Here is a 25,416-nt window from a genome sequence, read left to right on the forward strand (position 1 = left end):
TTGGCCCATTAGCTTTGTATCTGATTGTATTTGACATATTTTCTGATCCATCCCACTGACACATCCAAAACATGAACATTTGTGATGTTGATTGAAACAACACAGGTCCTGCAGATAAACACAAAATGCACTCCATCATTTCTGTGATGTTTCATTTCACATAGAAGTAGAAGACTGCAGAGGGTAAGTTCTTTTAGTGTTAGGATTTTAGTTAGATGCTCAGAGATCTGGTATTTTTGTCGTATTTAAAAGGAAAAATAGGATCATGTTCTCCTGGATCACAATGGATTGCTGCTCACGTACTGAGATATGCTCTGTATTGTATTAGAAGTTGAGATTCTAGTTATTATAAATGTTATGTGTACTTTTTCTCCACTTTTCAGTTTCTGATAGAGGTCCACAGCTGATTTCTAAATCTGGTCGTTTGTTCTAAAGCATGTTTTTACGAGATGTTTGTTCTTATGTTACTCCGCAGGTCGTCAAGCTGAAAGGTCAGGTCTTATCGGTTATGTACCGTTTCCGGATGAAGAATCGTGAGTGGATGCTGATCAGAACAAGCAGCTTCACCTTCCAGAATCCATACTCGGATGAGATTGAGTACATCATCTGCACCAACACAAACGTCAAGTATGTGTCTTTTTTTTTCTTTCTCTCTAAAAAGACATTCATGTCTATGGCATGGAAAAGTGAAGTCTTTTGTTTGGTTCAGTTTGACAGGTGGTGTCGCTCTACATGTGCACGGGTGGGCAACAAATTGTGGCTCTTGGGCCTCTTCCAAGTGGACTATGTTTCCCTTTGTTGCTGGTGGCAGCATTTTTACAATAGTCTGGACCGAAAGGTCTATTTGTATACTGTAGGAAGGCAATTTCAATCAGAAGGCAACTAGAAAGATATCATTTTTGAACATCATTTGTGAAGTCACTTTCGCTAGTTTGGGATCCATTCTCACTTTTCACGGTCGATAAACTAGTGTGTGGTTAATGTAGGAAGGGTGTCCCAAACATGATGCCTGCCAAGAATCCCTTAAAGTTCAGTGGTGCCTAGTGAGACCAGTATCTTTGGAAGGAAGTGTCTGCTAAGAGAGCTGTCTCAGATAATGTCAGAAGAAATTGTGCCCTTGGGTATCCTTTAGCATTTGATGTGAAAACACTATAAGATTGCCTCTTTCTTTCTTTCTTTCTTTCTTTCTCTCTTCTCTTCTCCTTTAAGCATCCCAAAACAAAATTCTTTCTCTGCTGTCAACAACTTAAGTACACTAGATTTTGAGCCAGATTGCAGAAGTTTGTTTTTCTTCCATGGTGCCTTGCATTGAAACCAAATCTGCATGGTTTCTCCCAAACTGAATAACACAGGCTGTTTTGAACAGTAAGTCCATCCAGACATCCTCATCCTCCTCAGCGGACATTTACGAGGAGCTTTTCGTAATCAGTGCCAATAGTCCGGAGCTTGCCGAAAAACAGTCCAGTGTGTGCTTCAGACTGGAAGCCGTTGCATAATGTCAGGTAATATTTAGTGGAAATTGACTTATGTGGGCGAGCTAAACACACCCCCTCATATTTCTTCACGCTAGGTCATGTTTGCTTTGGTCCCTCTGGCACCCACTTCACTCTCAGTTACATAACCTTGCTTTGACCCACATACCTGTTAGTTTCCCTCTCCTATCATACCTCAGAAAGTATGTCAAATTAAAATATGACATATTTTAAGGCAGAACATGTGATGTGCGTGCCTCCATTTCTTTCTGTTTTGAAGGGAAAGAATGACATGACATTTAGACCACTCACTCTTTTTCTTTCCTGTATTGTGGTTAGGGAGTCTGGGAAAATGGCTCTGACTGCCTGAAACTGGAGAGTTGAAGACTGGAATAATATTGCTTGGTCTTTATTCAGTCTTTAACAGTGCAGTTTCAGTGAGCCTGTGCCCACTGTAGCCTCAGATTCTTGTTCTTGGCTGACAGGAGTGGAACCCCATGTGGCCTTATGCTAATGTAGCCCACTCACCTCAGGTTTCAATGTGTTGTGCATTCTGAGATACTTTTCTGCTCACCATGCTTGTAAAGAGTGCTTATTTGAGTTACCATAGACTATCCTTCAGATGTTAGATATTTGATATGAACATGTGTGTGCATGGAGTTGTTCTCCCCATGCCTCAGGGGGTTTCCTCCTGGTACTCCAGTTTCCTTCCCCAGTCCAAAGACATGTGATGAATTTCCAAAATTGTCTGTAGTGTGTGGATGTGTGTGTGACTGTGCCCTGCAATGGGCTGGCACCTCATCCAGTGTGTCCCCTGCCTTATGCCCCGAGTTCCCTGGGTTAGGCTCCAGGCTCTGTTGCGACCCTGTGTAGGATAAGCGGAATGGAAAATGGATGCATGGATTATTATTATTATTATTATTATTAATATATTGCTTATTTATGAACACTGCAAAGCTCCTCTTTAATTCAGTCTGTATCAAGCTTTCTGCTAAATGTTGTAAATGTAGTAAATCAGATACTACAGAGTAGTACCATTAACATCTTAAGTGTCTAAGTTTGTCAAGTGTCCTAATTACATGGTAAATTATTTGACATTTATCCCACTGTTGACTGTCTCACAATACCATTAAAATTCATTTCCCTTAATCACCATATACTCATTAATTTAATTTATAATTAATCATTTCCTGCAGGTTCCTAAACACAGTGGAATACAGATATTTTTATTTTTTTAAAAATGACACCATTACAGCAACTGTTCATGTGGCGGCCTGGGAAAACCCTTTTTTGACATTTTCTACCATTTACAAGTTTTCCTGAAAATGAAAATGTTATGAATGTATCTTAATCAAAATGAACCTTATCACATTTTTAAAGCACCCCAAAAGTGAAAAGGGAGAAAATTTCATTAAAAAATTTCATTCCTATTCCCACCTACATCAGGTCGTCATTGTAAATGAGAACTGGTTCTCAATTGACTTACCTGGTTAAATAAAGGTTATATATACATGTATATTTATAACTTAAATCTTCACACAGCATTACTGACAAATTTTAAAGAAATATAAAATTACAAAGGGAAAATCAGTCTCTCATCACCTGAGATAAAAGGCACTCGCAGCATTCAAACACAAGCCTTATCATCATGTCTTCACTCAAATGATCTCTATTTATCAGTGGGGAAATAATGGCTGATTAATTCGGTGAGTTCTGTCATTTTAGCTAATTTTATTTTTGTTAATGTATTTTATTTATAAGTTTTGAAACCTTTGTCATCTGTACAAAGTGTGTTGGTGCTCTTCTCTGTTTTGATGATGATGTGACATTGCAGGAGCATCATAGACGTTTAGACTGTATATTATTTTATAAATAATGTAGATAATATTTATATTATTTATACTGTATATTATACTGTTACAGAAACTCAACTGGTCAAAACCAAATTTTCCTTGTTGACCAGAATTCAGCCATAGCGATATCAGATTTTTGCCGCACAGTTTGTACATAGTTTATTAGCCATTATCTCTTAAAGTCGTACAAACTAAATGGTTCATGATACACTACTAGTGTACGTCACTACAGCATAACAACATGTCATTACAACCATATGTTTCCCATAGCCTAGGCCTCTTTATATCATGCCGTGGTATAATTTGCAGTTTTGTCATTAACCACTAATAACTGCATTTCTACATTTCATTCACAGTACAAGGCTTTGCGTGTTCTGATTCATGGCCCCAATTCTTTTCAGCCTGTGTGCTGTTCCCGTGATAATATCATGAGCCTAATATATTAGTAGCAAAATGGCTACTGCCATAAAACTTCGTATACTCCTGCAATCAGATCAAATAGGCTGTACGGGAGTATTCTATTACCTTAAAGAAGCCAGTGCTGAAATTAAAGTTGATAGTAATCTTTTTCACCCAGTGGTCTCTCAGTGTTTTGCCACTTTTTCTTCAGTGCTGAATAAGCGCAGAAAATCTCTTGCTCACATTTCCGTACCACGACCTTGGAAAATGAAACAATTTAACTATGGATATGATTAAATCTTTTTGTTTTCTTTTGCTTTTGGTTCATTTTCGTACCCAGGGACCTCCACCCTCAAAAAATTATCATAAGCTGGAAGCATAAAAAGGGATATATAAATTGTTGAAAACTATTGCTCAAGGATAAAACCAGTGCTAAATTCAAGCCATAGCTGAGTGCCGTTTATACTTTATAATGCATTTGCTCTTTAATTCTTACCACCTGGTTGTTTGTATGTGGTAGCATAATGTCATGCTTGAGTGAAATTACCATTGTGTAAAAATGTTAAACCACATCCATGTGTTTCAACAAGAAAATTCGCAATCTAGAGAGACAAATTGAATGGCAGTTGTGTTTTCACTGTAAATACAGCAAGGATCACAAAAAGCAAAGTTGTTGGATCATTGTGACACAATAGGTGACTCGATGCAATTTATACTCAGGTTTATCCCTCCATATTTTTTTATTTATAAGTCAGAATACATCTTTAGCCAGAAGACATCTGAGGTTGGTGATCACACTGGTGGCATCACATATTTTCTCTAGCTAACGCCTACTAGCAGCCAGCACAGAGCAATTTAAGTGGTGTCAACGCAGAGCAACACCCCAGATAGTTGCATACTATTTTGATGTATTATTTTGTCATATGCAAAGGGATGTATTTAAACAAACATAGCATAGCTAATGATTTTCACACCACTGAGGATGTGTTCACACATTCTGTTTGACGTGATATGCACTGCTCAGTAGGAGAATATAGCAAGTTACAGCACATGTGTAGAGGTTGAGATATATTGAGCAGAGATACACTATATAGGCAAAAGTTTGTGGACACCTGACCGTCACACCCACATGTGCTTTTTGAACATGGCTTTCCTGATTGCTGGTAAAATAACCTCCACTCTTCTGGGAAGGCTTTCCACTAGATTTTGGAGCGTGACTGTGGGGATTTGTGTTCATTCAGCCACAAGAGAATTAGTGATGTCAGGCACTGATGTTGGGCAAGGAGCCCTGAGGTGCAGTCGGCATTCCAGTTCAACTGAAACGTGTTCATTGGGGTTGAGGTCAAGGTCAAGGCTGTGTGCAGGCCACTCGAATTCTTCCACTCCAATCTTGACAAACCATGTCTTCATGGACCTCACTTTGTACACAGGAGCATTGTGATGCTGGAAGAAATTTGGGCCTCTTAGCTCCAATGAAGGGAAATTGTAATTCTATAGCATACAGAGACATCCTGTACAGTTGTGTGCTTCCAACTTTGTGGCAACAGTTTGGGGAAGACCCGTATATGGGTGTGATGGTAAGGTATCTGCATACTTTTGGACGTATAGTGTACATGAGTTCTCTTTTGGAATGTGTTGTTTTTTGCTTGCTATGGTCACTTCAGTTTGTCTTCTGCACTGATATGCTCAGCTGAACAACCAACCAAAAGAACTCCAATTCAGCTATCTCTCTATCTACAATCTGAGAACACAGTAGGAAGCTCATGAGCTCACACTGAGTGTGAATCGTAGCAGTTCCATTTGCAATGATGTCCAACTGACATGCTGATACACCAGAATGATTCCTTACTTAACTCTTTCAGACCAACAGCGTAATGGCCACATGATCAAGCAAGGTTTCTTCATAAACATTTACATTATATTTAATTACTTTAGCTTATTTGGCAAAGGGTTTTGTTAACAACATCTTTCAACCAATGACAGGTATGTAGTCAAGGGTTAAAGGTCATACTCAGGGGCCTAGCAGTGGCTTTCTGGCAGTAAGTTTTAAACTCACATCCTTTTTAAATGCAGAATCCTAACTGGAATATTTATTAATGTTTTTATGCAAACAGAAGGAGAGTCCACTAATAAATTGTTAGATATTACTTGGTAATCGATTTGGTAGAGCTTTGCCCTGCCAAACATCAGCAGTAAGAAGCTGAGCAATGAAAGGATGTTTAACAGGTTAAGACCTTTAGGTCAAGAGCTTCAGTTAATGTTCACATCAAACATGAGAATGCAGAAAATATATGATCTCAGTGACTGTGGCATGGCTGTTGGTGCCAGACTGTTTTGAGTTACTTCAGAAACTGTTGATATGCTGGGATTTTCATGCACAACAGTCTCTAGAGTTTATATAGAATGGTGCAAAAGACAAAAACCATCAAGTAAGCGGCAGCCATTAATGCATTGTTGATGAGAGAGGGCAGAGGAGAATGGCCAGGAATGCTACAGTAACGCAAATAATCACTCTTTACATACAATGTTTTTCCAGTCTTCAGCTGTCCAGTTTCAGTGAGCCCATGCCCACTATAGCCTCAGATTCTTGTTCTTGGCTAACAGGGGTGGAAGCTGTAGTTGTAGCCCTTCTGCCTCAAGGGTCAACATGCGCTCTGAGATGCTAGCCCATTTATAATAGCCACTTTTGCCACATGATTTGTTTGTCAACGATTTAAATCCTCGCATTTTAGTATAACCTACAGTTTGTCCTTTTCCTCCTCTTTTATTGGACTTAAGCCTAAAAGTCTGCTGATGTTTTATTTACCACTCTCGTGGATGCAGTTAATAGTTTTAGGCTCTTATGATGACTCACACGGCTTGATATACTGTATATGTGTACTGGCAAGGACCAGCACAGTACTAGACTTAGATGCAGTCAGGGGAAAAAATATGAGCAGCATTCACATAATTTATCTTCCCCCACCTCATGCTTACTCTCTGATAGCGGGAAATAGCACGGCCAGTGTCATGGAGTGAGAGGGTGTATGCAGTCAGGTTTATACAGCTGCTGAGACTGTTTACCGAGGTTTACAGGTTTAGTGTAGCAGATATCGTGTAGTATGGCACATAACTAGAGAAACTGCTGGATAGGTGCTAGTAATGGAGATTAACATTATATTTAGTTTATTCATTTGGCAGACGAGTTTATTGAAATGAATTTACAAATTAGGCACAATGTTATCCAAGTTGTGGGCTTATGGGAAATAGTAGCTAAAAGGAATAGTTTGATTAAAAGCATATTTGCGCAATATTTCCTTTACCCCAAAACTAGTTGATTAGCCAAGCCATATTTGGTTTCCATTGTTCACTCTTTCATTTTGGCACCGGAGCAATGAGCTATGAAACTAGTAACAGGTAACTGATGTTTTTGGATGATATCCTCCAAAATCTTTTTCTTTTCTTTTAACAACTATTTTAACCATATCCAGTTGTTTGGTAATATCACATAGACTGGGTGATGTGGTTTAGGATACAGTATAACTTACTGTAATCTTTAAACATGAAAATATCTTCACCTTGTATCTGATTATTGTGGGGTGTGTTCAGAGTCTGTGGGCGTTTTCAGACCTGTAGACCTGTAGATCTCCTTGAATCCGTTCGCTTTCACAAGGCAACATTTCAAAGCGTACCAAAATGTGTTACGCAAGTCACATGTGAGTAAACTGTCCTCTCATTGGTCAGAGTGCACCTGTTTATGTTCCAGGGTTCCGCTCATAGCGGTTGTTCGTCAACATGGATAGTCAGCCGCTCCGTAAGCTTATTATGGCATTTTTTTTAGCTGTAGTTATTATAATTTATCAGTTTGCGTGGGAATCGACGTTCCACAGAACGATTAAAGCCCATCTCCTTGAGACGTTTGCTAAACACCATGTACACATCTGTGTTTTTACGTATTTTTGAAAGTTGCTCAGAAATATGTTTGTCAGACCAAATTTCAATGAGGCATTTTAACTCGTCTTTGGTCCAAATTAAACTGTGATTCATGTTGCGAGCCAGTGGCAAAACAAACACACTATTTACGTAATGAAGTTCCCATCATGCATTGTTATACAGGTTAGTTTGTTGGTCCGCTGGGTCGGAATGTTTTCTCACCACAAGTGAACCACACCAGAGTTCGTTTGCAATCGAGCCGAGAGACCTGCACAGAGCCTGAGCTCAAACCCCACTGAGCACCTTTGGGATGACCTGGAACCTTGACTGTTTCACAGACAACATGAGAGCTCTGTGTATTTTCTAATGCTTTTCTGTTTATTCTGGGTTCATTTTTAGGTTTCGGTATTTTGGGGGATGGTGTTTGATTTGTGGAATTTCCAGGACTGGAATAGTAGAGATAAATTACAATAAATTAAATGTGGCAGACGGTGTGGGAAAATATGCTTTGTAGAAATGACTTTGATTTATATGTACAGTATCTACAATAGTCATAATGATTTTAGCATTACACCAGATATGATATATTTCTCATAATTATTTTAAATCGAAAGTGTGTATGTTTTATCTGGCTGAAGAGAACAAGCACCGTGTGAGTCCTGTGTGAATCATCCATGGTTGCATTATGTGTTCTGAACAAGCTGTAACAGAGGACGAGTAGACCAATGCCAAATGTCTAGGTTGTTAAAATTATACCACACCAACTCTGAGTGGTCATTACCATTACGGCTCTGACAGTAGTGCCGTCTGCATGGAAAATCACGGGTTTATATTAATGCATTCATTCTAATAGTAGCAACTAACACAGGGATGTGTAAGGTGGAGGCTTCACATAATCTAAGCCTTATAGTAAATCTATTTAAAAACATTTTATTTAACAGAGAAAACGTATAATTGCTAATACAGTGATGTTTATGTAACATCTTTTGGAAGGAGTCTGCAGTGTAACAGTCAGAGGTAAAGCTACAACTTCAGATTTTTCGCACGGTTTTTCGATTTGGGTGTCAGGAAAGGTAGGCTGAGACAGATGCAGTTGAAGTTAACAACTTTTATGAAGGCAATGCAGACAAATCCAAAAATGTAAAGGCAAGATCAAGGTCAGGCAGTTATCCAACAAAGTTCACTAGGCAAAGGCAAAATGTGAGAATGAAGACACAAGCAAATGTCAGAAATCCAGAACATCAAACACAGCAGAACAGGGCTTGGTAGTGTTCAGGTGTACCAGATAAAACTGAGCGTTTACTTTACAAACATACTGGGAATGAAAGTTATCTTAAAGCTAGAGAAAAAAAACTGCTAACTGGAACTAACTTGTTTCGTGGATGTTCCAAAACCTGGCACGTAACTACAAACTGATAAAAAAAAAAGTATAATGTGCCATTCTTTAATAAAAAAAAAAAATGTAGTCACTGGAAATTTGCTATGGTATAACAGGAATAAAACATCGGGGTATGCTGTTATTGGAAACTTTGTGGTGGTAAAGGCATCACATCACCCCATGGTTGATTATTTTTCTGTCACAGCACCACCTGTAGTTTTTACTTCCTTTCATAACATTTTTTGCACACATTGCCAGAAAGAATTGGTATAACAAATGGGCAGGAGGCAGCAGCTGTGAGCCACATTTGAGTGGCAAATACACCATAAGCTGTATCATGTCCAAGAGTGTTTTGTTACAGCAATAGTTGAACCCACAGAGAACAATAAAACTGCTAATAATAAGCACAAAAGTTTATTACATAAAGTATGTGACTGTTAAAAATAATGATGAATCCACATAAAGTGCGGATTTGTAAAGTGCTTTTTTCTGCTGTAGTAGGTCTTGCTTTGAAAATATTTAAAAATCCCTTTGGTCAAATTATCTTGAGCAAATTATCTTTGTTCTACCTTTGTGGCGTGCAGAAAGAGGATATGTCTAAAAGCACTGCATACTTTGATATGTTGTACTTTGATCTGCTTGAAAAAAAACAAAAAAACGAACGAAGCCAGAATGCATAGCATTCTGCCAGCAGCATGAGGGGGTTCTTAAATGGCTTTTGGTTTTGCGGTGGGCGTAAGAGATGAAATGGAAGTGTGTGAGAGATGATGTTTCAGCTGTATGTGGGCAGGAGGGCGTCCTGGCGGCTCTGAATAACAGTGGAGACGGCGCTGTTTCGGTTCAGGCCGTGGAAAAGATGGAGCTGTGATCCTGCTGAGTGTCTTAGCGTTACAGCAGCATCACACTGAGACCTGATTACTGTCTCCCAGCATGGCGCTGGTGCTCCCACACACATACAGTCAGTACACAGTGTCCTCCTCGCAGCACTTTTCTTTGTCTCTGAGTTCAGTTCAGATCAGTTTCAATTGGAGTCAGCTTTGTTGATGACACATGTTAGGTGTCATTGTCAGAGAGGAGAAAAGTAAGGTTTGGAAGTTTGGCACGATTTTAGCCGCATACGCAAAGCAAATCAATGTTAATCCTAATCCCTTTTATATACGTGTAAATCTGTACATTCCTCTAGGACCATGATGCAGCCATGCGAGTGGTGTAGCAAGTGCATCTTGGAGATATGGAGATGCTCCTGGGGAAAATATGGTAATCGACGCCCACTAGTTATTGATGTAGTGCAACATGATTGACACAATGCTAAACGACAGGTTCTTGCAGCAACTTTATATTCTACTGCTTACCGTGTTGTTCCCTTGACAAAAGTTAACACCAGCAAGTAAGAAATAAAACAAGATGGGGTGTGCTGTTATAGGAAATTGATCAACAATAGCATGGTGTGAGGCAGCCCAACACAAAGCGAATTGTTTTCCAATAACTGGACGTCCCAAAGTGTTTTATTGCTCTTACACCATAGCAATTTGTCGTATGTCATAGATATTGATATGTCTATTTATAGTTACGTTTAATGCTTTTTTGGTCTCTCTCTTAAAGTTAACAAGACTAAATGCAGCTTGTCATGTTGCCGAGAAACCACAAAGCACAAACTCCTCTGTCCCAAGGACTTTCTTGTGTTTGAAAACTTAACAAAGCAGCTTTACGTCTAACTATTACATAAAAGCACTGAGACTGGAGACTCCTTCCATAAATGATAAATATCTCCTCACAGAAAACAGTCTATGTTTGCTTCCTGTGTAAGTTGTTACTTTAGAAAAGATAATGTATTATAATTTGTGCATTAATATAAACCTGTGATTTGCCTTCCTACAAATCTACTGTCCGAACCACGCTGGTATAGAAAATTGAATCGAGAGTTCAACAGTGGTATGAAAATGTTGTTTAAGTCTGGCTAGCGCCATTAGTTTTGATAGGCATGTGTTTAAATGTGAGCAGATAACGTGTTGTTCCAGTAATAGTGGGCAGTGGTGGTTCAGCAGTTAAAGTTCTGAGCTTGTGATTGGAAGATTGAAACTCCAGAACTGCCTTAGAGCCGCTGCTGTTCTCTAGATGAAGGCAGCTAACTGCTCTGCTCTGTACTTGGATCGGATTTTGCCTCAGTTTTACTTCAGTTGGATAAAAGCATTAAGTAATTGTAGAGTTATATGACAGCTTTGCAGTGCACTGTACTGTATTCTGGCTCATTTGTCAGTGTTTCCACATCACTGTGCATCTCAATGCCATCATTGGCTAGCTCAAGATCCAGCTTTGATCTAAAATAAGGGGCTCCAGCTCTGCAGTTTCCGACTTTAAAATGATCACCTGTCATCTATGCAGTCTGTGTAGATCACAAGTCTCCACCTCCGATGTCACTGTGACTGATCAGAAAATGGTGAATGAAAAATGTTTTGTCACTACTTCTACCATTAAGAAGAAGAAGAAGAAGAAGAAGAAGTAAACAATTTCTGGTGAACTCTTTCCATAAATAAAAATTTCTGGGGAACTCTTTCCATATGGTTGGGGCTGATGGGGTCAGTGGGGTCAGAGGGCCGTGTTTTTATCACTCTCTTCTTTCTTCGTACATACCAAGAGTAAACACATGTGGAACTCATACACACGTTCAGGACACTCTGTCCCGCACTCAGCTCACTTGCTTTCCCTCTCACTCATTCTCCTCTTTCTCTTCTCTCATGCAATTCTTTCTCTCAGCATTGATTTAGTAGCATGACTGCATCGAGTACAATATCCTTCAAAGCACTAAATAAAATGTTAACAAGTTAACGTGAACTTACTCAATTAAATCAATTAAACAATAATTAACTAAGTAAATAAATGTAACAACAACCACAGCATAATATTATATGCTCACATATAATATATATAATATATGCGAAAACAATAATAAAATTCAGTGTTGTTGATGTGTTGCTGATGCAATCTCAGAATAAAAGATCATCTTTAAGCGTTTATATGCACACTTTATTATGGATTGTAGTTCATAACATAACATAATAGAATGTTCTGTATGCACAGATTTGTTCAATTAAAACAATCCATTTGTATCTAAATAATATAACATACAAATGCATAACAACTAGAGAAAAAGATTATTTATTAATGATAAGAGTTGTACTCTATTGTTCTTTAATGTTAAATCAGTTCATTGGGACAAATTCTGAAAACTATATGGAAAAATAAAGACTTAAATAAAGATTTTTTTTTATTATTTTTAAGGCTGTTAAAACACTTTTAAATATTTTAAATAATATTTCAAAATGATTTCATATTATTAAATATTAACAATAATATTATAATAATAATATAATCTAAAATCATATTTTGTCTAGTTATTATACATTATAGAACTGAGTTGATGGTTGTCTTGTATTTTATATTTACATTAACAATGCACTGTGTTAATTGAACAAACTTATGAAAAATGAATGTTCCATTCTAGGAAAATTTATGTGAATTAATAAATTAGAAAGTATGCATGTCAACTTTTCGAACGTCTATATCTTAACTAAAATTGTTGAGAAGCAGCTTTTTTTTTCACTTCACGGTGGTTACCATAAAATACATACTCTCCTGTTTTGGGCATGATATTGCTTTTTTAAGATGTGGCTGCGCTCAATTATTACATTTCCCATGCATTAATAATTAAGGATTATTTTTATTAAATAGCGAAGTCACTAGTGGGGCTCTGTAATTGCCATTCCAGTCAAACAGGCTAATAACTAATTAAGAACTCAGTAATAAATATAATAACTTTGATAAGCTGTGGTGTGTTGTGACTTCCGGCACTGTGACTATAACTTCACAGACCCGTGGAGCTCCTGGGACCCCACTATATGAGCCAATGCCCTAAAGAACCGTTCAGTCAATAATTCTTGTACCATGTTTTGTTTTTTCCACAATACAGAGAATAATCAAATTTCCTTCTACGTAATGGTAACATTTATGGAAGGAAAAATTTTTTAGTTCTCTGTGACACCACCAGTTGAAATGATTCATTCTGTGCCGTCATTCTAAGGAACCTTTAGTTTTAAGAGTGGATGCAACCCTGACATGTGGATGCGGATGCAGTACTCTCTATCTGAGTACAATCTGTTGATCCATAGATTACAGAGAGAAGAGCAATAGCCCGGCACCTCAGAGCAAACAAAGTCTGTCACACTGAGGGATACATTTTGGAGACTTGGAAACAAGAGAGGTTGGGGATATGTGCCTCATCAAACAAAGAAACTGTCACATGTTGCTTCTGCCCCCATCTGTTACCATGACAATCCAATACTTCCCATCATATGGTGGAATGTAGCACCATATGATATTTGGGTCTGGCGTCGTGCCAATCATCATTCCCCGTCTCTCATCTCCAGAGCCGCTGTCCATCCAGACATCCACGCACACAGGGCATTTTATGAGCTTCTATTTTCACGCTGAGATGAAAGCACCCGCGCCTTATCCGAGTCATTTTTCATACCGTGAGATCACAGCAAGTTTTTTTTTTTTTTTAGGAAGGGAAGCTTAGAGCTTGGGCTTCCTCTGGAAACTTGGATGTGCTTGTGTTTTTGCTCTCTCTGATTCATTCTTTGTTTCTCTCGCTGAGGTTCAAGTGGGGTTCAGCATGTTGGGTGCTATCCATGGCAGTGTAGTGTCATTCCAGGTGACCCTGTAGCCTCTGCTTTTTTTCCCCCTCCTGGCATGCATCGTCTGTCCTCAGGGGTTCATGTTCGGGCCATGTCTGTCTTCAGGAGGAAATTTAAAATGAGCACTTGACATTATGTGGTTTTGGAAGTGCATTGCTTTTTCCTTAACTTTGAGTACTTGAGTTTGTCATCAGGTGTTTGGATGTTCAGTGTGAGTTTCTGTACATCGGTTTGAATTGAGAATAGTTAGTATGAGCAGAACCCTCTATAGCGATAGTTGTTTTGTCTTCGGAATCAACAGTGTGTATCCAAATCTGTCCAAGCTTTGAAAAAACATTTTTTGTCCATGTAGACTTTCATAGGATGAGTTTCCAGAATGTTCATGAGGAGACGGAGAGACCATTGTGGTGTTATGGCTGGTTTATTGGATCATGTGTTGCACAAATCCAATTTTTGGCTCAAGATGAAAAGTCTATAATGCAGTTACATTTGTATATTTAATTATACAGAGATATTTTTACATGCCCTATGAGTAGATTTATTTAAATAAATTTATATAACTGAACTGGAAAATCAAAAGTATTTTCCATACTAAATTTATTCTTTCCAGTGTTTTCTGTATTTTTCCTTCCACAAATAAACCACCATCTGTTTGTCTCTATGAATGAGTCATACAGATACCCACATCTTTGTATTTGTTACCAGAATTTTTTTTGAATTTTCTGTTTTAGCTCGATCCTGTGCGTGCCTTCCCTGCTGTGTAGTTACCATGAAGAGGGATTCTTGTGCAGCGCCGAGTCTGACAAGTGACACCAAGTATCAGTTAATCAGTGTGAGACGATCAGGATCTAATAAGGCTATTATAATACACACATAGTGTTTTAATGACATATTGCACAATTTTTCCTCTGAATGACCTCAGCCAGCAAAGGCCGAAAACACAGTTCCAGAGTATGTTTCAGTCATAATGCTGAGGAATTCCACCCAAACTAGGATTCCAACTTTCTCCAGAACAAAAGTGACTTAAGATCAAAACAAACATGGCGGATGATCAACAGACACAGCTTTCCATGCTATCTGGGTGTGTGTTTTGAAGGGATAAAATAAACAGATTTAAAAAATATGGCTGAACTGATGGGTGAGCATGGTTTATAAGGTTTATAAGAATTAAACACTGAATACATACTAAATGTATAAAACATACCTAAAACCTAACATACTAGGGACCATGCTAATGATGTCCATCAATATTAATGACTTCCATTGTTTTGGTGCTTGTTGGTTGTCAGTTTTTGTTTTTTATGTAACATCTAGATAGGAAAAATCACAGGATAGCTGGCGTTTTCCCCACAAATATTGAACTTGGATTGGGAATAGAGCGGGGGTTAAGACTTTCCAATGCTTTCCAATTTTCTAACATGGGAAAATCTTCAGGAAGGAGGACTTTGTGTTTTCCAGTTTCCCAGTAGTACCATGACAAGCTGCATTTTTTTGTCATATAAACTTTGAGCATGAAAAAATGTAAATGTAACTATAAATGGATAAAAAGCATGATGTGTCTTTTTCAATATTGATTTATTGGCAAATTGCTGTGGTGTAAAAGGAAGAAAACACTTCAGTACATGCTTTTATGCTGGCTTGGAGATTCTTGAAGATTTGAGCTCATGACCTTTTGATCAGTAGTTCAATGACTTGACCACTTAGCCACCACTGAGTTGGTTTCCCTCCCTTGTTATCCCAAGAGCTAAAATGAATACTGTAGCCATTTATTTCACTTCACAATTGGACCTATGGTGTATTTCATAAACACACTGTTTGTTGCACAATTTTTAGTCTGTATCCCTGCTGACCAATGCACAATCCATCTCCTACAGGGAGATTAACACTGAACCAGATTCACCTCTGGCGCACTTGCCTCCCTTTGGGACACATCCTATCACTGCTACTGTTAGCTGGACTGGAACCCAGCACTGTCATGCCAGCTGCAGATGATTTATCGTTATTAGACAGCTGAGGTTACAGATAAAACCAAGGCCCATGCTGGGTCTGCATAAGGAAATCTGTGTCCTGGCTCCTTCCCCAATGTCATGAAAATCATAGCTAGCAGAAGAAATGCAGGAGAAAACAGCCAGAAATCAGATTTGGGATACAGCTGGTCTGTTGCATCCACGTGTCTGGCAACTGTATTATCTGGACATATTAATCCAGAACAATTTATTGGAAAGGGATAATCAGATGGCCAAAGGAGTTAGTGCATGACATAAAATATATGACTCAGAAAACAACTGGATTGAAAGGATTCAAACTTATTTTTTATGTAAGCTGTTTTCATTTCAGAAGTGCAATTTGATTGGGATGCTGCCAGCTGCAGAAATTTAGCAACTTGAATACACATTTTAATTTTATTTCTATTATTATGTGTCAAAAGTGGATTGAAATTTGGTTTATGAGAATTTACAGCGGAGTTACGGTTCATTTAAACTGATTTTCCGATAGTTTCGTTTCAGAAGAAGCAAGATACTTTTGCTGAATGCATGATGCTTCTGGTAGTGACACTGAAACAGTTTATGTCTGAACAGTGTAACATATGACTTATCTCCAAATTGGAAAGATATTGCCACACTGTTTTTGTTCTCATGTGGAAAGGTGTTTTGTTGGTAGATGCTGTGGAGGTTCTGGTGTTCAGTAAGCACCTGTGGATTGTTTGAGCACTGTTGTGCTACAGTGGTCATGCCAGTGGGGTATTGACGGATAAAAAACTAGGGGATGCTTGTGGAATCAATCATAATTACAGAGAGATTTGCCCATTTACCCCCTCATGTGGGCTGTTATAGGATTTTTCTCCACACTCAGTATGATGAAAGTCCAGAGTTTTGACACCTCTTCAGAGTTTGGAGAGCTGCAGGGGGTCCCACAGAGCAAGTCTGATTCACACTTTCTCCACTGACACAATGCTGAACTTTTTAAAGAACCAACTCACATTTCCACCAGTCGAATGCATTGGTGCTCAAAGATAACGATTGTTTACATTTGAAATATAGCTCTTCAGCAGTTAATTGAGATTGCCAGTCTGATGGTACTTCAGGCCACTGTTTCATCAGTGCAAAATTAATTCTACCCACACTGAAATAAAGGCGGTCATGTAAATGATTTCAAGATGCTCAAGCTAGAGTTTAAATGTTTATGGTGACAGAATGACAGATCGATGTCTCTGCTTCTGCTGGGAGCTTTCTGGGAGCTGTCTGAAACAGTGACTCACTGTTTGCAGCTGTGGATGATCGAGATGAATACTCAAAAAATGTACACTTTCCAAAAGTCCAACCCTTACTTCGGTGGATAATCTCACCTCAATACTGTAGGCTTGTACCTCACAATGGCTGCTGTAATCATAAAGACTTTCCTGTGTTCATCCCAGGACTCTTATTCACAAGGGGTTCATACTGGACATCATTTCAACACTCTTAGTTCTGTTTGACTTGATAGTATACAGCTATAGAAGAGTAATGATTTATAATCCCACTATCCATGTAACCCAGAAGAGGATAGGTTCCCTTTTGAGTCTGGCTTTTCTGAAGGTTTCTTCCTCATGTCGTCTCAGGGAGGTTTTCCTTGCCATTGTCGCCTTTGGCTTGCTCATGAGTGATCTAAATTCTGCATCTGAATTTTTGTTTATCTGCTTTGTAACAATGCCTTTTGTTAAAAGAGCTATACAAAAAAATTGAAATGAATGACCTCAAGTAGTAATAGTGAAATGGCGACCTCAAGACCCAGATTTCACCAGTTCTTGGTTCTTACAAAATGCTGCTGGAACTGAAATGGTTTTGTCGGTCATGAACCAGCTCTTTCTCAGAGAAAAATGTGGAATTGGTCCAAAACCAGCACCTGCATTTTGTCAGTGGAAAAAAATGTCAACTCAGTTGTTCTGCAATGGATAACTTGAAGGAACTGCTAACAGCATTTGATGGTCAGATTCACACAGGACCTAATTTTAGCATCAGAGCATCATCTTTATATTGATTTTGAGCTGAAAGGTTTTGAGAAGTCCAAGTTAGTATTTATGGAAGGAATGTTTTTCCAGTTCATGCACCCCAGAGTCACGTTAATGTCCAAAACATTTACATTTACGTTTACATTTATCATATAATGGCCTTACAAGTGAGGCAGAACACAATCCAAGCTTTAATTGGAGCAGTTCAAGGTTTACAGGTCTTGCTCGAGGCTCAGTAAAAGCTCATTGGCAAATTTCTGTTAACTAGCTTGGGTGATGCATGCTTATACCACAGTGCTGTTGAATTTCCTATATAACAGTACAGTGGCTTCAAGGCAAAAAAAAAAGTGTGTAATTGTTGATACGGTAAAGTTTTCTGTGAGAAGATTAAATAATTAAATACCAAATAAATAATGCACTAATTAGTGTGTGGGCCGTTTGATTTTACATGTCACGTGTCAGGATTTGTGTTCGCTATACAGATTAGCAGTTCAGGGTAACTGTAGTAGCCACAAGCACTCTTCAGAGGAACCAACAATCTCTGCCTCTCGTTTCCAAACTTAATTTTTCTTTGTAATCTCTCTATACATATTTAATGAGAGGTTGCATATGACAGGATAAGATGAAACTATGGTTATAAGTTTTCTTCCTGTTTTGCAAGCCAAACAGTAGGGGCTAATACAGAGACATTTCGTTGTCTCTGTACTCATTTTGTTGTCTCCGTACTCGTACTCTGACAATGACAATAAAGTTGAACCTAACCTAACCGAAATTGCAGGGAGGAACTGTTATTGTGAGTTGTGTGAGGAGGAATGAAATACTGTCACACACTATGTGATCGGTTCGAGGAATCATTCGAGTCATCATCTGTATTTGAGATTTGAGAAAATTTCAGTTCACATGTCACTTGCTGCTGTCACTGAAATCACGGCTTCATGACGCACATATACGTACAGAAAAACAAAAAAAGAACAGTCACCTGTCGCTTTGTTACTCACTAGTGTAAACACAGGATTATAGCTGCTGTAATGCAAGTGATAACAGGAACTAACTTTTTTCGTGAACATACTGTATATAAATGGATAGAATTTGCCAATCTTTAATACATAAAATTTTTTTAGCATTGGCAAAGCTGTGCTACAAGAGATATAAAACCTCGTCATGTTTGTCATGTAACAGTGGCCCTTTTTGTTTTGTTCCTTATTTATTGCATGTTTTGTCTAGTTTTGGCAAGTGTTTGATTTATAGTATATACACAGTGAGAATATGGCTGTGTTTGTGTAAGAGTTTGTTTATTTAAAGGGTATGTTTGGGTGTCTTTTACATTGTTTTGGTGCAGCAGAAGCAGTGTAGATATCAGGTAACCCAGTGTGAATTGGGGTACATTTTAATGAATTCTATATTTTAGAAGCTGACTACAACATTCTTTTCCTTTACTATAAAGGACCATTGACGTTTTGATTTTATCCTCTTTCTCCTTTAACAATGCAGTTTTGAAATAGAAATGTCTGATGTGGGCATGAAGATTAAATCCGGAGTGGTTAAATTGTAGGGAAGGGCACAGGGGAACAGAGCTCTAGCACTATAATTTGATAGAAATGTAAATGATACCATGGAATAAAGGTGATGATGATAATGATGATAGTTATATAATACAGTTTCATACTGCTTTATGGAGAAATGCTTTTGTTTCGTAAGTGTTGAATGTATTTATTGAGTCAAGACAATTGTTAACTGTGGTTTAAAGATTATTTAACTAAATTGTATTCATTTTGCTATTAAGGCAAAAAGAATCAGAAGATCATTTTGAGGCCAAGGATAAGAAAAAGAAACCTGTTTTGTAAATAAATACAGTTTATGTAATCAGATTTGAAGTTTTGCTAATAAATGGAGTAAAAGTAGGATGTTATAAGTATCTTTAGCTTTGAGAACAGAATTTATTAACCAGAGTCAAATTTGTCAGCATGTATACCGAGCACAGTGACGTCATAAAAAACAATTACATGTAATACAGCAATGTGTGTGTGTGTGTGTGTGTGTGTGTGTTGCTTTTTACTGTTATTATGCGTAGGTAGTTACTAAAAAATGATTCATTAAAATGAGGAATATTGAAACTTATGATGCTGATGTTGTGGTGCAGCAGCTGGATTTGTGTTGACTGTGTGTGTGTGTGTGTGTGTGTGTGTGTGTGTGTTTTTAACATAGACAACTCCAGCAACAGCAGCAGGCGGAACTGGAGGTTCATCAGAGAGACGGCCTGACAGCATATGATCTCTCACAGGTACCTACTCAAATACACACTAACACACAAACACAACTCTTTACACTTCAATTACATACACATTTTTTATATACATACACATTTAGTGCTGCAACAATATGGGAGCCACCTGAAAACAGCGCTTTCCTGCTTTTTCAACTAAAGCGTCAGTCAGACCAAAAGCAGACGAAATTCTCCCAGAAGAAAAGCCAATTATTTGAAGGTGAAGTGATGTGAAAGACATGGTGGTAGTTGCTTGTACCTAGGTGACCGCTGTCCTGTGAATTTGTAAACCTCAGTCTGTACGCTATTATTTTGGAGCCGTCGCATTCATCGACATATGCAATGATTTTTTTTTTTTGTGGCGAAATTCTGTTTTTTTCCCTCTGCCTGCCTGGAAATTCTTGGAACAGTGGCAGCTCTGGGTATGAAACAGCAATAACATCACAGAGTTTTAGGCCGGTCATAAAAAACTAATCCAATTATGAAAAATCTGTCATAATATCATAACATCATTAAAAACCATTCATGCTATAGAATTATTTCCATTTCTAGGAGCCAAACCTCCCAGTGGAAGCCACCCACATGCGAGATTTGCTGTTTTCTATGCGTTCAGAGCATGCCACTAAAGTTGCATGACACATGCTATGGAGGATGAGGTCTAATTTGAAACATGCCGCTAGGATATTGCACAGAAATTGGGGCATAGCCGTGTGGTGAAGTCATGTGCTGGTAATCCATTTTCATCAAGCCCGTCCTCCGGCATCTGTTTGATGCACGCTCATAAGTGTTTATAGATATTTGAAATTGTTTCAGTGCACTCCCAGAGCTGTGTTAGTGCGCCGTAACCAGGTAACACTATCAGTAGGATTGTGTGTGTTAGGGCTTGCAGTGTGCTGATGCTAATTTTCAGCCCCTGATGCTACTTTGGATTAGCAGAACCAGACTTGGTAAAAGCGGTAAATCCATACAGCTTTGTAATTCCTTGAGAAGCAGCAACATGTATAGTGACGGCTCTGTGTGTTTTTTCTCTACACAAATCCTAGACAGATTGATTTGTATTCTAAATAATGTAAGCCATGTTGATAGGATGCAGGTTTGAAACAACTCTTATTGGTTCCTGTGCGGTACTAGACATTCAAAATGACTTAAAACGTCTCAGCTAACACAGATTATTCTTTTCCCAATGATTTTGCTTGGTCTCACACAGACTTTTGAGCAGTCACCTTAGTTCATACACTGAGGTAAGCGTGAGTTTTTAAAACTAATCCAATGTACTGCACCTTTTGTTCTGAGACCTCCCCTTTTCTACGATTGGTAGAATTTCATGGTTCGAATGGAGAGGCAATTGGATTTGCTAGTCCACTGTATGTGAGTTTGCTTGCGGTCATGGAAGCAGCACCACAAACACATTTGAGAGAAAACTCAAATATGCCATCTCTTTCTGCCTCATTTCTCCCTCTGTTTGATGGGGGTTCCATGCACCTTTAGAAAAACATATTCAAAATATGCCTCTTTCACAGGACCTAGACACAACTTCTTAAAGTCTAACAGCATGGATGCTATTGCCAAGCACTTTGTAATATTTAAAAGGAAATGTGTGCAATGCATTTTGTAATATTTAAAAACACCTTGTGCAATGCATTTTACTTGAGTTAAAGTTTCCTCGGGTCACAGACAGATTCAAGACAGTGTAGACACAAAAACTGCCACTTTTGTCATCACTAAACATTGCCAATAACGGCCAAGAAGAGAGCAGTTTGACTGACATTGCAAACTTCCAATTATGTTAATTAGTTTCAAACAAACCTCAGTAATAACTTAAAAATGAGAAGCCTATATATTTTTCAGTCCAGTGACTAGCCTATATCTTTCTCTAAAAAGCTCATTGTGTCAACTTTAAAGTCTGTTTTCCTACACAACACCAGTATAGAGAAGTGCTTATTCATGGAATACAGGTAGCCAATCAGATTGCAGGATTTAAGATTCTGAAGCTTGTAGCCAGCAAAGTGTACAAAAGATTACATACAGTCTGGGGCTGAGTTTAGGGTCTAAAAGTCTTGTGATTTATTTTTTATCAGTTATCAAAATGTAATGCAAAATTAGCTGTTTGAGAAATCCTGGTGTGAAATTGAAATCTATCTGAATATCCTGTTCACTCACTATTTTGTAAGTAAGAGGAAAAAAAAACACCACGGGGCATACTGATATCGGAAAATAATTAATGATGGAGTTGTGACCCGACCCTGAATTTGAAGTGTTTTATTCCTTTTATACCACAGCAATTTGCAATGCTAAAAAAATTGCAGCATTGTAGTTGTAGTTTTTATCCATTTATAGTTGCATTTAATATCACTTATAACAGGTATAACAATATAACAGCTATTCTCTCATCAGCTTCATTTTTTCTCTCCCTCTGTTGAAGTTAAGAAGAAAAAAAAAAAGAAAAAAAAACGCAGCTTGTCATGTTCTCACAAAACCAGAAAGTGCAAAATCGTCTGTCATGAACACTTTCCTGTGTTGAAAACGCAAAGTTACAGCTTTACTTCTGACAAAGTGCTGACACTGGAGACTCCTTCAAAAAATACTAAACAAACATCTCCCCGCTGAAAACTTCACCATCTCAACAGTTTTTTTAATACTGTTAATACTGTGATAATACTGTATCACACATTGTTTTTAATCTGGTTATGTGAAGCATCCACCATACAACTCTTTTTGTTAGTTGTTACTATAGAAATGATAAAGTATTACAATGAGTGTATCAGTATAAATCTATGAATTGCCTTGCCTTGCTGTAAATTAAGCATCACCTTCTGACCAATCAGAATTCAACATTGTGTAGTATATTTTATTCACATGGTAACCCCAAACTCCTAACACACAGGTAATGTGCTGTACAGTTGTACCTTTGTATGGCTGTGTATGAGGTTTGTATTTGTGTTTTCTGTGCCTGTAGGTGCCAGTGGGCAGCGTGCCGGGCAGCGTACACGAAGCAGGAAAGAGCATTGACAAAACGGAGACGCTGTTCTCTCAGGAGAGAGATCCACGTTTCAGTGACATGTACACAGGCATCTCTGGCTGTATGTATTAAAAATCTGCCATTTTCTGCACATACTGTTTGCAATTCTGCTAAAGCAAAGTGCCCTAATGTTTCAAAAGATGGCATAAACTTTGTTTCTACAGTCTCGGTTATGACAGAAGTTTGGGAGGTTCCTCTTTAAGTGATCTCGTAGTAATGATTCTTTCTCTATATGTATTTTTTTCTCCACTCTGCTGCAAGATTTTCCTCCCCCAGTGGTCTGCCCTGTAAACTCTTGAGTTTTACTGAGAGTCCAACAGCAAGTCATGCAGGGAATTTGAACTTTCAAGTACCATCAGAGAGAGCAGGATGTGAGCAATTCAAAAGAAGAAAGCAATTTGTCCATATATAAGTTTTTTGCAATGTAAGGAAGATATGTAACTTTTGGAGGACAAACAGAGAAGTCAATATCTCTGTGCCTTTCCTCTCCATCAACCATCATTATGTTGCATAGTAAATATGGTGAGTCCTTCAGCTAGGATGCTTATTCAGAAGTATTTTGGAGAACCGTCTAGCAGCTAGGAATGATCATGGTTAGGGATGCATTGGTACCATTTTTTTTTCTTCAAGACCAAAAAACTCGTACTCTCTGATACCAAAAATTAGAAACCTACTTAGTATTAAGCATTCAGGGGCCTTATGGAACATTTTGTTTAGCTCTTATGGTAGTTGCTGCCATGTGCTGCTAGGAGTGAACTGCTGTTTATGTTGTAGAAACTGAACCGTATCTTTAATAGAGAGCATGAAGACAGCTGGGCTGAGTGGGGAAAGCAGTATGGGTGAGCGTGCTCATTAAAATGAGCATGAGGTGCCAGGAAATGCATTTTAATTCACAAATGTAGACCTGTGTGTCTCAGTGCTCAGTGCTCACTGACCTGAAGTGCTCTCACGTGCAAGTTTCTCTGCACACTCATGTCACTGACGTCACATCACACTTTTAATGACCGCATTCTCTACATTAAAGAAATTCCATAAGATGTTTTATCAGGTTATGTGTATTATAGGAAATATGCTGTAGTTCCTCCTCTTGATATTTTCTCACAGTTTGCTGTCTGCTTTGCTTTGATTGCCAGCATGAAATGTGAAATTGGGTTCACAGGGAACATAGACTAGGCTTGCATCACATTGGATAGGATGATGTTAGGTTTTTAGCTATTTATAAGCTATCAATCAAGCAAAGGGCCAGAGCAGTAAACTGCTAGTGCTAACAGATAGCAACAGAATGACTAACCACACTTACCAAATTTATCTGACTCCTATTATAGCATGAATCAACAACGATAAACTAATCCAGATCTAGCCTTCAATTCAACCTTTTACCTCAACCATAATAAACTAGAACATAATAGGTGGATCACATGTGGCCTAAAATTGAAATGCTATTGGTTGCAGTAGGGCCATTTTTGGTCCAGATTTTAAACCTCAAATGTAGCTGTAATCAGCTGGACCACTTTTGGACAGTACACATTCCATTGCCATAAGTTGCTGTAATAGATATCATATAGCAGCTATTTTTGGCTTGGAATAATCTGCTATTTGATTTGTGCCGTATGTTATATGTTACTAATTTCTGTTTTACGGTCGCTTTGTAGTTAATTTTTAGATTATTTTGTTCCCTATAATTCAAAATGTATTAGTTTTATTTTCCATTTTTTAATGATGTCAGGTAACATGTGAAAGGTTAAACATATTACTAAGTCAGTAGGAGTAAAGAGTGTCATGATACAAAGCCACTCATGGTGCGATGTAAGCAATAGAGTTTATAATAAGTTCATGTTATGTCCGAATTGTGGTCTGATTTGCCAAAAATTTTTCTTTTTAGTTGAATTACGTGTTGGAAATGCTGTAAACTACAACCTGACAAATTTGACATCATGTTAAACAAACTCACAGCAGCTTTCAAGTTTTATTTAACTCTATATAAATCTGTTGCTTATTCTCTATCATTTTTAGTAACAACTTCATCATAAACTGAATAAACTCTTGGTAGCTTTCTAGCTTGTAGCATTTATCTTTACCCTTCTCTCAGAGGCAGATGTGAGAATAGGGTTTAGCCAGCAGTTGTGTGCCTTGCTGTAGAATAGATGCATTTCTGAGTCCAATGAGATGAACAGCTTAAAGTACAATCTTCAAATTGTTACCTCATAGTTACCATAATTCCTTTTTAATGGCATCCAATTTAAGTCCTGTTTAAGCCTTACTCCAGTGCCTCTCATCTGTTTTGTATTTTGTGCAGCTCCTCAAAAAGCTCTCAACTCCTTCCCTCTGGACTAATCCTAAATCATGCTGCAGTAACTTCTATTTCTCAAGACTGCATTGAAAACCCTTTGTCTGTGGGCTCCACTACTGTTGTAAACATGTCACATTGCTACCTCTGC

General features: G+C 38.1%; 1 protein-coding gene across 4 annotated transcripts in view; it reads left to right on the forward strand.

Annotated features, from left to right (window-relative positions):
* The window catches only part of arnt2 (aryl-hydrocarbon receptor nuclear translocator 2), a 109,776-nt gene that overhangs the window by 64,503 nt on the left and 19,857 nt on the right, over positions 1–25,416 (forward strand). For all 4 annotated transcript variants that reach the window (XM_026930422.3, XM_026930424.3, XM_026930425.3 and 1 more), the window contains 3 exons: positions 476–627; positions 19,902–19,977; positions 22,916–23,039. In XM_026930422.3, coding sequence (XP_026786223.1) covers positions 476–627; positions 19,902–19,977; positions 22,916–23,039 — 352 coding nt within the window. The remainder of the gene's footprint in view (positions 1–475; positions 628–19,901; positions 19,978–22,915; positions 23,040–25,416) is intronic.

The sequence above is a fragment of the Pangasianodon hypophthalmus genome, chromosome 11 (assembly GCF_027358585.1).
Source record: "Pangasianodon hypophthalmus isolate fPanHyp1 chromosome 11, fPanHyp1.pri, whole genome shotgun sequence".
Classification (NCBI taxonomy): domain Eukaryota; kingdom Metazoa; phylum Chordata; class Actinopteri; order Siluriformes; family Pangasiidae; genus Pangasianodon; species Pangasianodon hypophthalmus.